At 47.1% G+C, this 17801-nt stretch overlaps 1 protein-coding gene and 1 long non-coding RNA gene across 5 annotated transcripts in view; one reads left to right on the plus strand and one right to left on the minus strand.

Moving 5' to 3' along the window:
• MEIS1 (Meis homeobox 1) overlaps window positions 1-8912 on the minus strand; it is a 153346-nt gene extending 144434 nt beyond the window's left edge. For 3 of the 4 annotated variants that reach the window (XM_082216432.1, XM_082216435.1, XM_082216433.1), the window contains exons 1-6: window positions 8817-8912; window positions 6672-6898; window positions 4799-4940; window positions 4171-4221; window positions 3306-3356; window positions 1834-1980 (exon numbers count right to left, since the gene is read on the minus strand). In XM_082216432.1, coding sequence (XP_082072558.1) covers window positions 1834-1980; window positions 3306-3356; window positions 4171-4221; window positions 4799-4940; window positions 6672-6898; window positions 8817-8828 — 630 coding nt within the window. In that variant the 5' untranslated portion in view covers window positions 8829-8912. The remainder of the gene's footprint in view (window positions 1-1833; window positions 1981-3305; window positions 3357-4170; window positions 4222-4798; window positions 4941-6671; window positions 6899-8816) is intronic. The other variant, XM_082216434.1, reaches the window with a different exon arrangement.
• A 4846-nt stretch (window positions 8913-13758) lies between these two features.
• On the plus strand, window positions 13759-16240 carry LOC309528850. The gene is made up of 2 exons (XR_014217917.1): window positions 13759-13885; window positions 15901-16240. It is a non-coding gene; the product is annotated as an uncharacterized lncRNA (long non-coding RNA).
• The last annotated feature ends 1561 nt before the right edge of the window (window positions 16241-17801 follow it).

Genomic DNA, 17801 nt, shown 5'->3' on the forward strand with positions numbered 1-17801 from the left:
AAGACAAACAAACACAAACCCACATAAGTTCACTTCTTCGGCTTTCACTTTAATAAAATAATGGTTCGTTTGGAAAATGGGGTATAAATCTTCATTTTGGAGGCAATTAAAGTGTTGATTTCATTCGTGCCCCTGAGCGATTCTTGTAATTTGCTCAAATAGCTTTATGTACCAAGCGCTCCAGAGCTTTTAGAAACCCATTTTCTAGTTAGACTTGTTGGATTACAATTGCTATTCAAGAGCAGCTCCCCGAGCTTTTCCTCATCCAGGGCTGGGTTGTAACAGCTCCCGGGTGCTCGACGTCCAGGCAGAGGCTCCGGCGGAGGCAGAAAGGAGAGTCATCTCCCCAAACAGCGACCATCTCGCCTCCGTCGTGCCAGGAGACCAGCAGAGGACGAGCTACACGCCCACTTAGGAGTGGACGCAGGGGAAAGGCGCTGCTGACTCTGCCAGCAGAGGCGCGGCGAAGCAGAGGCTCCATGCAACATGTTCCCTCTATTAATATTAACATTTTGTCCATGAGCTTCTGGGAAGTCCAGGGCTCAGCGCGCGCGCGCTCCTCTTGCTCCGGACAGCCTCTGCTCGCCAAGCCTCATCGCGCCTAAGCAAGGCGCGCCACCAAAGAGAGCGCATCCCCACGCGCTGGTGCGGTGCGCCTCTCGCCAAAGCGGATCTAGGAAAGAACGCGCTAAGTCAACCCGACGGTGCCTCCTTGGGGATGCCAAGACAGAGCTGCTTCCAGGAGACCCAAGCCGGCTCGGCGGCGCCTGGCTCTCTTTTCTTTTTAACAAAAGGAAGCCTTCAGAGCCGCGGCCCGATTGTCCCTGGGACCCTCCGACGTATCGGGTCGTAAAGTAGAAAAAACTCGGAGCAGCCAGTCGCTTCCTTTGAAAGGGAAACGGCTTCTGCAACTCAACAACAACCATTAACTATCCTGCCACCTTCCGCGAACCAAGACCCCGATGGTCGCTAATTGCTGTGTTAAGGAGCATCGATTAGTTAGTATCACATCCCGTATTAATCCAAAACGGCACTTTCGTTTTCCTTAAGAGAAGAAGAAGAAAGCATAGCACATTCCGAGGTAGCGCATGTGGCCATGGCGAAATCACACTGGCATGCGGCAGGATTGGGCCTACCCTTGGAACTGATGGCGAATATCCCATATAAGGCGTGTCGAACGCATGCAGGCAATTTGGAGCGCGCACACGATTATTTAAAATAAAATAAAATAAAAGGAATCGTGCGTTTATTATTTATTTTCTCGGTTAAGTCAAATAAAACCCGACGCCCTTTGCAGCCGTCAAGCTCGGCACAAAGCAATGTTCACTGAGGTCTAAAAGCGTTCGGGCCAAGAAGAACTGACAAGACAGGCTAATGAACCGTAGAGAGAGAGAGAAAATAGCCAGCATTTGCTAGATTTCAAACCCTCTCTGCCTTCTTTCCCCGGACCACCTATCTCGGATTCCCCCCCCCTTCTCTTCACCCCCACCTCCACCCCCAAATCATTACTTTACCCGAAAGCCTACGATTCAGGCCTAAACACTTCTATTATCATTAAAAAGGGAGTAAATAAAATAAAGACAAAAATTAAAAGCGACAAGGAACAGGTCAAGTTTGCAGGCGATGCTTTTACAAGCTCATTTTGCCAGGTCGAATCGGAGAGCAAGCCTTAATGAAACAATAATGGCCACATTATTCAAAAATTTTCATTTCGATGGAAATTTATCTAAAAGGGGCTTAATCATATGCAAATAATAAAAAGGGGCGTTGTGACCCAGTGAGCTATCTGCATACAGATTTGAGCGGTTGTTACAGAACTGGAGATGATCATACCTGATCTGTTAGATTTGCTGATCTCGTTATGTCTTCACTGTCTGATTTTGATCCGCCTTCTCTATCGTCTATCACCAAATCGATAGGCATTTTTCCTTTCAAACAGCTAATATACCGGTGGCAGAAATTGTCACACAATTCGTGTACCTACATTATGACAGAAGTAACAAAACCAAAATACAGTCAAGTGCATGTTAAGTGAAATTGACAAGAGCAATCACTCCCCTCCCCCTCCCCGTTCCTGACATCAAAAGTTCTAAACAGGGGGAAACACGCTGCAATTATCCCCTCGAGACGCATCCAGAATTAAGAATAACTTTCTTTTCTAGCAAAATAGAGATATCCCAGAAAATTGACAGTGACAAGATGATTCACAGCCTACAACGTATTCAACACCCGTGTTAAATTCATCTGCTCTCGGAGCTGTGACCATTAGCGAGGTGACCTGCATGGGTGACATTTAAGGTAAACTATTTAATTTCACCCAGTTATATCATCGCAAACCCTTTCCGAAGGAGGTTGGGGACACAAAGGGTCCCCTCCTCCACTTGTAGGCAGAGATGAATGCACTCTGGTGAAAAACATTATACACATCCATGACCTTAAATTTGGAGGCACTGTAACCTAATGTGAATGGGCCTATTTTAGCCTATTTCTTGTAGAACGAAACCAATCCACTTGTTCCTGTTAGATAAAATGCCTGGAATGCCTGCATCCCTCCCCTCTCCCCCATGTATTAATAAATCTCTCATAGATGTTTATTTTTAGGGCAAGGGGTAAATTCTCCAGCTATCAATGACATACACAGGTCCACTGAAATATAGGTCCCCGAAATGCTTCGATTCTGGCGCAGCCTTGAAATATACTTGCATCCAGAACCGAATTTATTATTGCTACGCAGAAATTTAAGGAGCAAACTCGGATTGCTCAGCTCTCTTCGTCTTAGGGATGGGTGGGGGAACGAGAATTGCCCAGTTCAAGAGAAACAGAAACTGACGCATCTAGCAACTCTGGCTTGTTTCTGCACAACGTGACAGGACAATCTATGCCCTGCGTGTGACCCTGCAGATGGCTTTAAAAAAATACACTACAAAACTAACTGCAAACCAAAAGAAGTGCCTTGACCTAACTACCCACAGGAACCAGGCAGAAGAGGTATCAGTGTTCCAAACATTATCAAACGTAGAGAGAATGCGCAACAATTTGTACAAAGGTAGTAAAAAGGGATACACAGCCAACGAGTTCGTGATCCAGATTTTTTGTGGCTGAAATTGTAATTAAACTGCGAAGAGAAATGGACGGCATGATTGGTCTTGACACTAATTACCAGAAAGAAAGACATTTATGCAAATTCTGCCGAAGCTTCAACTTCGTGAAACATTATTGGGAGGGAGGGAGGGAGGGAGGGAAGGAGAGAGAGAGAGAGAGAGAGAGAGAGAGAGTAAGAGAGAGAGAGAGAGACAGAATATTACCTTCTCTAATTCCAGCAGATGAAACCTTAATACTTGTATGGCTTGGATCATCTGCAAAGATACAAAACAACGTGAGTCTCTGTGTCTCCATAGCTGGCTTTCATTTCTACTATCAAAGTAGATGTGTGTGAATGTAACGCACATATATGTACGCGTGTGTTTTGAGTTATGGCAACACTAAAAGTTAATAGCAATGGCTTTTGTATGTTGTTTAACATGGAGAGATCTCAAGTTTTTTTAAAAATACTACCATTTTAACCAAGTAGCTAAATTACACGGATCACAAACATTTATTTTATTTTATTCTTTAAAAGTATATTCTCTATATTGTAATACTTCTGGATAAAGAGCCTGGCAGACTTGGGGAAGGGAGGAGGAGCTGTTCCCAATACCGCATGTCTAATTTTTAAAGATCGCCTTTATCTATCTATCTATCTATCTATCTATCTATCTATCTATCTATCTATCTATCTATCTATGTATCTATCTATCTACCTATCTATCTATCTTTCTATCTATCTCCCTATCTATCTATCTAAGGTGAGAGTTTGGCACAATCCCTCGCAACTCATAATAGTTATAAAACTGTTTCACAAACAGAGGTGAGCTATTTCGACCTTTCCAAAACAATGAAATAATTTAAATAAACAGCAGCATGTCTTAGACGCTAAACAAGCGCCCTCGACTACCCAACCCCAGTTCTTATGTCTGGATCGCGTGTTGTTGCTGCGCGGTTGACCTGCGCTTCCGGTTACACAAAATTCAAACTATAAACGTTTTCCAAAGAACTTTAAAATAGTACTAATGACAACTGCATCTCCAGAAATCAGATAATATAATACCAAATATGTATTTGAACTCTTACCAAGTTATCCAGTTCAGGATTAGAAGAAAATAAGGGTTTCTCTGCTCGGATCTACATACACCGTGGGAAGTTCAGGACGGGTTTTTTAAAAAGAAGAAATAAAAAGAGGTTTGAAATACGAAAGGAGACGAGGCAAAGGCGTTACTATCTTTCCTAGCTTCGTTACATAGTGGGGTCCATTGTGCAATCTTTCATGCAAAGCCCCCGAGTGCTGGATTTGGAAGGCACCCGCTTAGGGAAGCGAAGCGAAGGCACCGGGAATACTTTCGGGGGCTGAAGCCAGCAGTACTTTCGCCACGCCAAGCAAAGGCTTTCGAGCGTCAGCTGCGCCTTGGTCCAAAAGCCTGCAGCAGGCTCCTTTGCAAGGTGGCGGGCAGAGGGCAGAAAACCTCCGAGGCTCGCACCCGAGTCAATGTGGGGAGGAACCTGAGGCCGGAGGCTTGCGATCCATTCCGGGGAGGGGGCGTGTGTGACAAGGGATAACAGTTCCAATGCATTCTAGCCTTGTCACTTTATTAGTGCTATTACTGCTGCTGCTGCTGCTGCTATTACTCTCGTCATCACCAGACATTTGGAACAGTACAGGAGGGAAAGTGCAAGAGATTTGCATTGAGACTTGTTTTCTGACCTGTTTGGCAAACACTGCTATGTCTTCGTTGAAAGACTCTGAGGAGCAAACATCGCCGCCCGCCACCCCGGGTTCCCGGGGAGTGCATGTCGCTAATTCACATTTCTCAAAAATCAGTGCTAAGAGGGGAAAGAGGGGGTGTCTGAAAGAAAAATACAAGAGTCACCAAAGCAACACACAAGAGGACACAGCAATTAGAGCAAATTCAAGAGGAGCGCCCAAAATGGAAGTTTGCAGCAGCAGGTCTCCTCAGCCACCGGCAACCCCCTCCCCGGCTTTTTACACCCACTTCTCCAGTCACTGCTCACTTTGCTACTCTCCAGACCCGGATCCCAAGGGCCTGAGCCATAGAGATCTCCAGAATGGCCGTTTTGAAGCGAACTTGGTCAGAGAGGTTGTTAACGTTAGCTAAAGTTCAAACCAACCTCGGGTCTAGTTGCCATTTTGAAACATCTCCCCCCCCCCCGCAAAAACACACCCACCCACCACCGAATTTTCTTTTGTAGGTTTAGTTGTGGGGGAAGACCGAATGGAGTCCCATGTTACGCTAAGGTGGAGTGGGGACTCTGTTTTTATTTATAATTTGGAGTGGACTGCGAAGTTACGCAGCTCAGCTAAATTGCCCACCAGGCTTGGAACGGGTGGGGGGGGGGCAGACGTGAAGGGTAGGGTGGGGGACACACGTCCCCTTAAAAGTCACCCATCTCTAACCGCTAAAATGTGTGACACCAGCCCTTCCTCTCCAGTTGGCCTAGACTATCCCTTTCCAATCTCTCTCTCGCTTTCTCGCTCTCTCTCAGACACTGCCTGGTTAGTGCACTATAATAAATAACATTGTTGGATTGATGAAATCTCACATTTTAAACATTTTATTATCGTCAATGCAGTCGTTTACCACAGCAACGTCACCCGCCTTCTACACCCCCTGCCTGACACTTCTTTTCATCTCGCTTCAACCTTTTAGTGGGGTTCACAACTTAAAGAAAACGCCACTATCACGGTTAAGTTTCATCGTTGTCAGTAGGCAAAATAATAATCGGGGGGTTCAAGTTATTCCCTCTGAAATGTTTGAATGATCAGTTGTAACTGAAATGCTGCCAACTCATTTGAAGTCATACTGGTGAAACAAATCAAGCCCCGCTACATAGAAAACTATTTTTTTAAAGTTCGCGCATTGGAGAGGCTTCAAATGCTGCCGAGAGGCGTGGGATTGCAATTCTGAAGCCACCCGTGAAGTTCTCCTTTTAAATAACACACTAGAGTTCAAAGGGGTTTTGTTTATTGGCTTTTAAAAAGATTTTATTTTAACGTAAAAAGGGGCAAAAGTATTCTTTATTTCTCAAATATTCTTGCAAATATTTTACTTTCAATCAAACCCCAGCCTTATTTTTACTATCACAACATTCACGTCCTTCCTTCCTTCCCTTCCTCCTTTCTAAATAACCAAAATAACCAAATGACATTCTCAACCACGCCCCTGCGATATATAACTTTGGAATTACAAAAAGATCTATATATACAATTTTCTTCATTTTTATCCAATTCCTATATCGCGTCTAGGCTTTTAGTTGAAGGGCTGGGGAGAAATATAGTGGTCAATGTTTTGTTGTAAAGTGGCTCAACCTCTTTGCATTTATCCTTCAAAATCTCTCTCTGAGAGGGTGTTTATTTGTCCATCCGAGACCGATTGGCAAGGAGAGGCGCTGAAATCAACCCGCCGCCCCCCCCCCTGGTCCGTCATCCCCATGCAAAGCCTCGGCTGCCCCGGATTATTTACCTACGGTCTCGAGTAAACGGTGGCTTTCTTCAGGGAGGGGAAGAACGGGGAACGAGCACGTCTTAAGCTAATGAACCTGATGCTAGCTGTACCTACCCATAAATGGCATCTTTATCTCTCTTTAAAGCGTCATTGACGGAGGAGCCCATGCTTGGGGGCATGGCGTTGGTGTGAGCTGTGTGCGGGTATTGATGGGAGTGAAGCGGAGGACCGTGATTCATGTGGTGGACGGGCTGCATGGATCTGGCGGCATGGGGGTCCCCGTACATGGTGCTCGGGATCCCCACTCCATCCATCCCACCGTAATGGGGTAAATCGTCGTACTGCATAATAGACAGGAGGGAAAAGAAAAGGGTCAGCTTGAAGGCCAGTCCTTTGCAGTGCAGTTTAAAAGGGGGGAGGGAGCAACTTCGTGTGCTGGGGTGGATGCGAGGAGAGTGGGAACCAAGGCGTACAGAAGACCCACTCTGTCACTTGGGGAGGAAGATGGCGAAACATAAGGGACCGGGAAGGCCGCGTCTTTTTTTTAAAAAAGTGAAAGAAGTTTTCCCTGCGGTTTGGTTTGGTTTGGGGGGGTTTCTATTTTTGTTTTTTTGGTCTTGGGTCCAGACTCCAATGCATTTTCCACTAGGCCTTCGCAGTACTTTCCTCCTGGGGTCCCGGCACAGCGTCCTCGTGGAAATGAAAAAGTTAACTGGAGGATGGAGGACTTCTCTGGAGTCCAGCTCAACATAAATGCATGCTGGAAAGATGCCGCCTCCTCTACGTTTTCTCAGCAGAAGTTAAGATGAGGACACCTATTATTAACACGTGCATTAAAACAACCTCCCTTTATTTTTTGTGATATTTCCCTGTGGGCATCGGTTGTGCCTGCCAGAAGCCTCAAGTGGCAGACCTTGCCGATGTTTGAAAAGATTCAGGAAGGTACAGGAGCACAAAAATAGAAATAGCCCATTTAGAATCACTATTTCAAGCAAGTTTCTTTGGGGCTGTGTTTTCAGGAGTGGGGGTGGGGCGGTGGGACAAAAGTTAGTCTTTTGCACAACTGACAGAGAGTATTTTAAAGAATTAATTCATCCGAGCTTATCCTGTCCTAAAGTTTACCGCTTTTGAGAAGTCACATACACAAAAATCAGGCTTCAGGTGTTTGTGTGACAAAGCTAAAACCAGGATTTTCTTTAAGGGAGGGAGGAATTCATTTAATAGTTTGTTTAGGATTCTCCAGCTCTGACTACTTTCAAAAATCAATCAACTGCTTTTCTTAGCATTTATTCTGGGAAGCTCAGCTTAGTATTTCCTCTTTAGAACCAGGTGCCCAAAAAACAAGATTTTTTGTTCCTTGGGGGGGGGGGAGCTGTGTTAGTGAGGTGGGAGGTCACTCTGCCATTTCAATATCTAATTAATTAAGGGCAAATGAGGGTGTGGAGAATTTGGGGGGGGGGAGTCCTTCCAGCTGCTTAAACTGAAAAAGTAAATGCAAAAGGATCAGTGGACTAACTTTCTTTTTCCAACTGTGGTGTGAGAGGGGCATTGCCAAAAGTGTGCCAGAAAATGTATTCGAAAGGTTAAATTTCCTTTTAAATGCCCTCTTGGTTGCATTATTCTTGTCACTATCAACAGTCTTCCTAAGCTGGTAAACTTTTTCGGCGGAGTGATGGTGTCCATTTAATAAAATAAATAATAAATAGGAATGTTAGGAACACAAGTGCGTGTAACTGTTATTTGGACTCATCATTACATATGAAAATGTGTTCAAAACAACATCTTGGTTGGAATGTATGGACTGCTCTGATTGCCCCCCCTCCATTTACAGTAATGTTATTTTAAACAAGTTCTTTATTAATTGTAAAGATATTATTACCATATCCTAAAGGTCCAAAGGCATATTATTTAGTACCTTGATTACTTTGAGAGACACAGAAACTGAATATTAAAAGGAACTGCATTCAGTTTCAAGGCTGCTTGTGTAGTCAGCGTCTCCTTCTAGTAGGTGGCCTGTGGTATGAATTAATATTACGAATAAATGGGAACAAGGTCTCCAGTGCATCTCATACTTGCCTGTATGTTGGACATGCACAGTTAAAAAAACATGCTCCTTTCAAAACAGTGATAGACTTTAAACGCTCCCTCGTGTGTGTTTCTAAGAGTATACAAAACTCCCCCCTCCTCGCAGTGTCTCTAAGATCCACGTTTCAATGTTATGTTACTCGGAAATCACGAATTAAAAATAATAATACATACCCTTTGCGCCATCGGCCTGCTTCGCACCCCTTCCCTTTCAACTTCTAATATATCCTCTTTAAGGCCAGCGTGAAAAGAAACAAAACGTGCTCTCCCCCACCCACCCACCCCCCAAAATAAAAGGAAAAAGAATCCTTTAAAGTCGCCAGTAGCTTGAGCAGCCGACCAGAGTCTTCAGCCGGAGGGACCTCAGAGAAGCGGCGCGATCATTCAGCATTTAAAAAAAGAAAAAAGAAAAGAAGAAGCGTCTCTCTCCTCTTCTTTTCCTTCCTTCCTTCCTTTTCCCGCGTCGCTCACACTCTTCCCTTTTGGTTTCCAAGACAGCGACGGGGAGAAAGCAAAATATCCTTTCCCCCAAATCAGTTTTGTGGGGTTTTTTGAGGGGGAAAAATAAAAAAATAAAAATAAAAAGTGCCTCTCAAACCCAACTACCAACTCGCATGACTTTTTGCCACTCCAGCTGTCAATCAAAGGAGAGGTTGTCAAAGGTGGTGAATGAATGATGATAATTCTCCGTGTGTGCTTCCAGTGGTCAGGACACCTCAAATGTTAACATCAAAAGCATAGGAGCTCTAAAAGCTTTCTTTCTCTTCTCCTCCTCCTCCTCCTCCTCCTCCTCCTCTTCCTCCTCCTCTTCCCCTTTCTCTTTCTCCCTCGCTTGATTCAGTCCTAATTCCTAATCAGATTTTCTCTCTTCCCTCCGTGCAACTGGAGAAGCCTAGAGGAAGAGAAGGTTTTTTGAAGAAGAAAAAAAGAAAGAAAGAAAAGGAAAAAAGGGGAAAAAAAAAAGAAAAGGCGGCTGTCTGAGTTTGTCTTAAAGGAGCCACGATCGATGCTGCCTGCTGCAAGTCTCCCGTGCGTGTGTAAAGTGTGCGTTGCGCCCAGGCGGAGAGGTGGAATTGGACCAGAATGCTGGAACCCGGAAGTAGTGGTGGCCATAACAGGTCGCGTCTTACACAATGCAGCGGGCTGCATCAACTACGCTCGCAGCGCAGGGGTGGGTTGGGTTGGGTGAGCCGCAAGGCAAGGAAGAGCGGCAGGGAAGAGCTGCGAGCAGAGGCTTCCCCATTAACAACACACACACACACACACACACACACACACACACGGGGAGGCGAGCGCGCTGGAGGAGGAGAGGAGCGAACAATGACTGGAGCCTGGGAGCGCGCGGTTCCTCCTGCTCTGCTCGTCGGAAGATCCCCACCGCCAGCAGCAGCAGCTCCCCTTCCCTTCCCGATTCGCCTTCGCTGCCTCCCGACTCGCTCAGACCGGGGGAGAGACGAGGGGGAAAGGGCTCGCTCCGGTTGCCGAGGCTGGGGGGTTTCTCTACATCCAGCCCAGTGCGGCCTTCCTTGGAGATGTGTGTGTGTGTGTGTGTGTGTGTGTGTCTGGGTGGGTGTTTTCTTTTGTGCGCGAATCCTCCTTTCCCTCTCTCTCCCGCTTAACGCCGACGTTTTGCAGCTCCCCCCCTCCCACACCACCCCTTTCCTTCCTTTCCTTTTCTCTGAATTAGTTCCCAGGCAGGTTCGTGATCTGTTTTTGTGACTTAAGAGACGCTGGTCGTCTATCTGCTTAGGCTCACCAAAAGGGACCGAGGTCTGTTCTGGAGGCAAGACGAAAACACACACACACACACACACAGGGCTGTGTCTGGTGCACAATCCAGCAGCGACCCCTCACTACAGTGTTAGCAACCTCCGAGGCTAGTGGCCATTTCCTTTGTCTAGAAATAAGTGATTAATTTCTATTTACTCTTCGCTCTGTAAAAGGGAGCCATTGCCTGGCGCCTTGGAATGGCAGGACTTTTACGCGTCCCCCTTTCTCCCTCTCGCAAGCCAATACAAAAGGAAGCGGAGTTAAGGCAGAAGAAAGCCCTATTAGGGGAGCAAAGCAGCCTGCTTTGCTGGAATTGCACCTCCGCCGTCCGAGGCGAGGCGTTTGCGCCAGGAGTTGTCTCCAAACTGCTACATCTCCCCCCCCCCCAGAGCCGAGATCTCCGCCAGGGCAGGGTTTCCCCGCCCCCACCGACTCCCCTCCATTCCCTTCCCAAGCTTCGAAAACCCTACAGAAGGGGGGGGGGAATCTCCCCCGCCGTAGGATAGAGAATGAGCTCACCCAAATCTCAGAAGGCAGCAGTGGAGCAGCCGTAGTCCAATCAGGATCGTCTTTTCGAAAGCCGGGCGTGCATTGGTTGAGGGGGAAATCAATTATCAAATAATCGATCAGCAGGGAGCTTCGATCTGCCGGGAGCGCCTCCTCCCAAAAAAGCCACTTCGCCTTCTTTTACGCAGAACCGAAGTTGATCAGTTTAGAAAGTAATCCTGTGTTAGGATTTAATCCAAAAGGGAAATAATAATAATGGAAAGTGTCGCCCACCCTTCGGGCAAGGAGAAAAGAGAGAGGGGGGCTTTCCGTGGGGCTTTTTTAAAGCTATGAAATGCTGCTGTCTTTTCTGTTTTGGAGTAGGCGATGCCTGTGTGAACTCGTCTTCACGTCTGTCAATATCCCTGGGAAATATGCTTTCTTTTCCTGGTTAGCATGCAGAGGGGGCTCGCTCCCTTCTCTGCAGTGGCGTAGCGTGGGGGGTGCAGGGGGGCCGGCCGCACCGGGCGCAACATTTGGGAGTTAGGGTTAGGGGGCGCAAATCCACGGGTTAGGGGGCGCAAATTACTTGCCTTGCCCCGGGTGCTGACAACCCACGCTATGCCACTGCTTCTCTGCACCGAGTGTTTCCAAAAAAGCAAGAGGGGGGGTGGATAGGGGGTGGCGTCGCCAGGATTCTTCCCGAACACAGCACCCGTGGGGTCCATTGTGCAATCTTTCATGCAAAGCCCCCGAGTGCTGGATTTGGAAGGCACCCGCTTAGGGAAGCGAAGCGAAGGCACCGGGAATACTTTCGGGGGCTGAAGCCAGCAGTACTTTCGCCACGCCAAGCAGAGGCTTTCGAGCGTCAGCTGCGCCTTGGTCCAAAAGCCTGCAGCAGGCTCCTTTGCAAGGTGGCGGGCAGAGGGCAGAAAACCTCCGAGGCTCGCACCCGAGTCAATGTGGGGAGGAACCTGAGGCCGGAGGCTTGCGATCCATTCCGGGGAGGGGGCGTGTGTGACAAGGGATAACAGTTCCAATGCATTCTAGCCTTGTCACTTTATTAGTGCTATTACTGCTGCTACTGCTGCTGCTGCTGCTATTACTCTCGTCATCACCAGACATTTGGAACAGTACAGGAGGGAAAGTGCAAGAGATTTGCATTGAGACTTGTTTTCTGACCTGTTTGGCAAACACTGCTATGTCTTCGTTGAAAGACTCTGAGGAGCAAACATCGCCGCCCGCCACCCCGGGTTCCCGGGGAGTGCATGTCGCTAATTCACATTTCTCAAAAATCAGTGCTAAGAGGGGAAAGAGGGGGTGTCTGAAAGAAAAATACAAGAGTCACCAAAGCAACACACAAGAGGACACAGCAATTAGAGCAAATTCAAGAGGAGCGCCCAAAATGGAAGTTTGCAGCAGCAGGTCTCCTCAGCCACCGGCAACCCCCTCCCCGGCTTTTTACACCCACTTCTCCAGTCACTGCTCACTTTGCTACTCTCCAGACCCGGATCCCAAGGGCCTGAGCCATAGAGATCTCCAGAATGGCCGTTTTGAAGCGAACTTGGTCAGAGAGGTTGTTAACGTTAGCTAAAGTTCAAACCAACCTCGGGTCTAGTTGCCATTTTGAAACATCTCTCCCCCCCCCCCCGCAAAAAAATCTTCTTTTGTAGGTTTAGTTGTGGGGGAAGACCGAATGGAGTCCCATGTACGCTAAGGTGGAGTGGGGACTCTGTTTTTATTTATAATTTGGAGTAGACTGCGAAGTTACGCAGCTCAGCTAAATTGCCCACCAGGCTTGGAAGGGGGGGGCAGGCGTGGAGGGTGGGGTGGGGGACACACGTCCCCTTAAAAGTCACCCATCTCTAACCGCTAAAATGTGTGACACCAGCCCTTCCTCTCCAGTTGGCCTAGACTATCCCTTTCCAATCCCTCTTTCGCTGTGTCTCTCTCTCACACACTGCCTGGTTAGTGCACTATAATAAATTACCTTGTGGGATTGATGAAATCTCACGTTTTAAACATTTTGCCACAGTAACGTCATGTCATCCTTTATTTTACACCTTGGGCTTCACACTCCGAATTGAAACTGAATTGGTGATCATTCCTTTTAAGTCATATTTATGAGACAGATCAAGCCCCCCCACCAAAAAACTACTTTTAAAGTTCCCACGTTGGAGAGGCTTCAAATGCTATAGAGAGACGTGGGGTTGCAACTTTGAAGTCAACCTTGAAGTTCTCATTTTAAATGAAACATTATTTAAAGGTTTGTTAGATTTTAAAACGTTTTACTTTAACGTAGAAGGGGGTGGCAAAGGAAATATTCATTATTTCTCAACTATTCCTGAAAAGATTTTACTTGCAATCATCTCCCTCTGTTTTTATGTCTACTGCCACCACAGCTTCTTTCTTTCTCTCTTCATTCCTTCTTTCCTTTTCTACCTATAAAAAGTCATGGGTTTAGGCGAGGTGTGTTGCGGTGTTTAGAATGATAGTGGTCAATATTTTATTGTAAAGTGGCTCAACCTCTTTGCATTTATCCTTCAAAATCTCTCTCTGAGAGGGTGTTTATTTGTCCATCCGAGACCGATTGGCAAGGAGAGGCGCTGAAATCAACCCGCCGCCCCCCCTGGTCCGTCATCCCCATGCAAAGCCTCGGCTGCCCCGGATTATTTACCTACGGTCTCGAGTAAACGGTGGCTTTCTTCAGGGAGGGGAAGAACGGGGAACGAGCACGTCTTAAGCTAATGAACCTGATGCTAGCTGTACCTACCCATAAATGGCATCTTTATCTCTCTTTAAAGCGTCATTGACGGAGGAGCCCATGCTTGGGGGCATGGCGTTGGTGTGAGCTGTGTGCGGGTATTGATGGGAGTGAAGCGGAGGACCGTGATTCATGTGGTGGACGGGCTGCATGGATCTGGCGGCATGGGGGTCCCCGTACATGGTGCTCGGGATCCCCACTCCATCCATCCCACCGTAATGGGGTAAATCGTCGTACTGCATAATAGACAGGAGGGAAAAGAAAAGGGTCAGCTTGAAGGCCAGTCCTTTGCAGTGCAGTTTAAAAGGGGGGAGGGAGCAACTTCGTGTGCTGGGGTGGGTGCGAGGAGAGTGGGAACCAAGGCGTACAGAAGACCCACTCTGTCACTTGGGGAGGAAGATGGCGAAACATAAGGGACCGGGAAGGCCGCGTCTTTTTTAAAAAAAGTGAAAGAAGTTTTCCCTGCGGTTTGGTTTGGTTTGGGGGGGGGGTCTATTTTTGTTTCTTTGGTCTTGGGTCCAGACTCCAATGCATTTTCCACTAGGCCTTCGCAGTACTTTCCTCCTGGGGTCCCGGCACAGCGTCCTCGTGGAAATGAAAAAGTTAACTGGAGGATGGAGGACTTCTCTGGAGTCCAGCTCAACATAAATGCATGCTGGAAAGATGCCTCCTCTACGTTTTCTCAGCAGAAGTTAAAACGAGGACACCTATTATTAACACGTGCATTAAAACAACCTCCCTTTATTTTTTGTGATATTTCCCTGTGGGCATCGGTTGTGCCTGCCAGAAGCCTCAAGTAGCAGACCTTGCCGATGTTTGAAAAGATTCACGAATGTTTGGGAGGCTTTCCTTGGAGCGCGGTTCCTCCTGCTCGTCGGAAGGCTACTCCCGCCCCTCACTTCCAGCTTCTCCTTTGCTACCTTCTGAATCACCAACAGGGGCGAAAGTCAAGAGAAAATGGGCTTTCTGGCGTTGGGTGGTTTCTCTTTAAACTCACCCCAATGTGGCGTTGAAGGCTGTGTGTGTGTGTGTGTGTGTGTCTTCTTTTGCACGGAATTTATCTATCTTTTTCTCCTCTGCTTCGTCAAAGTTTAGGGCTTTTCCCACCTTTCCTATCCAATCCCTCTTTCTTTCTTTCTTTCTTTCTTTCTTTCTTTCTTTCTTTCTTTCTTTCTTTCTTTCTTTCTTTCTTGTAGTGAATCTGCTTCTGTGACTGCGCTTCTGCTTAGGTTCATCAAATGGGACCGAGGTCACGTCTCTCTCTCTCTCTCTCTCTCTCTCTCTCTCTCTCTCTCACACACACACACACACACACACGAGATAGAGGGGGGCCTGTGTCTGGTGCAAAAGATCGCCCACTCCCCGCCCCCGTGTCACATCTAGGGCACATCCAGCAGCGACCCCTCACTACAGTGTTAGCAACCTCCGAGGCTAGTGGCCATTTCCTTTGTCTAGAAATAAGTGATTAATTTCTATTTACTCTTCGCTCTGTAAAAGGGAGCCATTGCCTGGCGCCTTGGAATGGCAGGACTTTTACGCGTCCCCCTTTCTCCCTCTCGCAAGCCAATACAAAAGGAAGCGGAGTTAAGGCAGAAGAAAGCCCTATTAGGGGAGCAAAGCAGCCTGCTTTGCTGGAATTGCACCTCCGCCGTCCGAGGCGAGGCGTTTGCGCCAGGAGTTGTCTCCAAACTGCTACATCTCCCCCCCCCCCCCAGAGCCGAGATCTCCGCCAGGGCAGGGTTTCCCCGCCCCCACCGACTCCCCTCCATTCCTTTTGAAAACCTCATAGAAGGGGGAATCTCCCTCGTCGCAGGCAGCAGTGGAGCAGCTGTAATCCAATCAGGACCTTTTCTCGAAAAGCCAGGCATGGATTGGTTTTTGGGGAGAAATCAATTATCAAATAATCGATCAGCAGGGAGCTTCGATCTGCGGGGAGCGCCTCCTTCCCCAAAAGCCACTTCACAGAGAACCGAAGTTGATCAGCTCAGAAAGATTGCTCATTTGCCTTGCCCTGTGTTGGGATTTAATCCAAAAGGGGAATACGACCGCTGCTACTATTAAACAGAGATTGCGGGTGGGAAAAGGCTTTATCTTGGTTTTACTTGGTTTGCCTCTTTAAAAAGGGGTAAAATGTGAGATCCAGTGCTCTCTCTTCTGTTTTGGAGTGGGCTTTGTGACGGCTTTACACTTCTGTCACTTTGCCTGGGTATAATGTTTTTTCTTGGTCGGCTTACACAGATGTCTTCCCCCTGCACCGAGTGATTCCAGAAAGGCAAGAGGTGAGGTGGATCGGGGATCGCATCTCCAGGCGTCTTCCCGAGCACAGCATCCTGTTCACACGTGACAGTAAAAGCTGCAGTTTGGTACCTTTTATAGGCAGCAGAGGTATCATGAAGTGTTCCAGATTAAAAAAAAAGTTTGTTATTGTTGTTCCAATTCATTCCTCGAATGAAGAATTTCTGTCCTCTCTGATCTAGCACCGTGGCAATGTTATGGTTTTCTTCTCACATGCTCTACCAATATATTTCAACAGAAATAAATCACATAAGGTTTGGTTCGGGCCAAAGAAGACTCTTAAGTGTTAACAGAAATATTTTGCTGCTGCTTCCAACAGCACAGCCTCGCTTTCTGTCTCCTGCGTGCTACTATTAAGGTTTTTTGGGCCACAAAACATGTATTTCTAAAGGACGGGACGGGTTGATTTAAATTTGCTTTTTCAAACAGAATTGGGACGGTGCACAGACGCTTCTGGGAGTTGAAGGCGAAGATTCACAATAATAAGGGGTCTCTTTTTTTCCACAATTCCCCGTACAATGGTCTGTTATTTTTCCGCTCCCTGTTCTTTAGAGACGGATACCTGTTGTTGGCTGATGGAGATAATAAAAAGTTGAGTATTAAGGGAAAGAAAAGGAAGGCCTGACATCTATCAGATCAGTCCAACGAGTGGGGGAATAAAGCGCAAAATCCAACAGCCGTGAGTGCAGTCACACCAAGTATCCAAGCAGCCTTATGGATGTGGCCGAAGAGTGGCGGAGTAATCGCTCCACGCTCATATTTCCAAGAACCGGGTTCACCTGAGGGGAGAAGCATTCTTCTATTTAAGAAAAAACATAGAAAGGAAAGGAAAGAGAGAGAACGAGCAATCTGCTGCATGCTAGCAAATATTGTTCCCCTGGTACATCTGTGTTAGGTGGTTTCAAACTTCTTTCAGAAACAAACTCCAAACACACACACACACACACACACACACACACACACCTCATTTTTGGGCTCACCACCTCGCGGTGAGATACCTCAGCCTTACGCACCAGCGGCGGGGGCTGGTGGAAAAATTAAAGCTTCCCAGGTAAGGCAATTTTGCCCACTTTAAACCCCAGTTGGAGCATGACCTCTCACTCTCCTATGCGCTTCTCTATAACAGAAGCAGACCCCCTGGCTTCCCAAGTTTCCCTTAGGAAAGCATTCCTAGCCGTGCAATGCTTCTTTAGAAGGGGGTGGGTCTGGGAGAAAGGGAAAGGAAGGGAGCTATTCATCTTGTACCCAGTGTCATTCCCAGGCCTTTCTGAGATTAATTCAGCCCAATCGAGGCTAAAACACTTTTACAGTGTAATTACAGTAGTACAAATTGTTTGCGCAAAGCTCCTTCTGGATAAGGGGTTGTTTTTTTTAAACAATTAGCAAACAGTTATTACAGCGGGAACTTGCTGTGAGAAATTGCACCGTGGCCGTATCGAGTTGCAATATACTGGTCATAAAAAGACTAAGCGGGCGGCAATTAATCATCTATTAAAAGGAAAAAGTAAACGCACAGTTCCTTACTATCTCCGTAAACTGTCCGAGGCAGCCCTGGGTTTTGTGCTTTCGACTACAACGGCCCACACTTCACAACTGGATGGCCTTTTTAGGAAATGCAACTATAACCGCCGCCCGCCCGCTCCCCAGCACTGACCCGATTCAACCCAGAACCTGGGATCTGAATTCACTGTATTACTGACTTCCCATCGGTGCTAGGACTCTGAAGTATACAGTCTCGCTGCGGTCGCCTCTTTACTCTTTCAGAAAACTGTGCAAAGGAGACGAAAAGGGAGCAGCGAGCTTTTTAAAAAACCTAAAACCCCCCAGAAAACTGGCTACAACTT

The sequence above is a fragment of the Podarcis vaucheri genome, assembly GCF_965113315.1.
Source record: "Podarcis vaucheri genome assembly, chromosome: 3".
NCBI lineage: Eukaryota > Metazoa > Chordata > Lepidosauria > Squamata > Lacertidae > Podarcis > Podarcis vaucheri.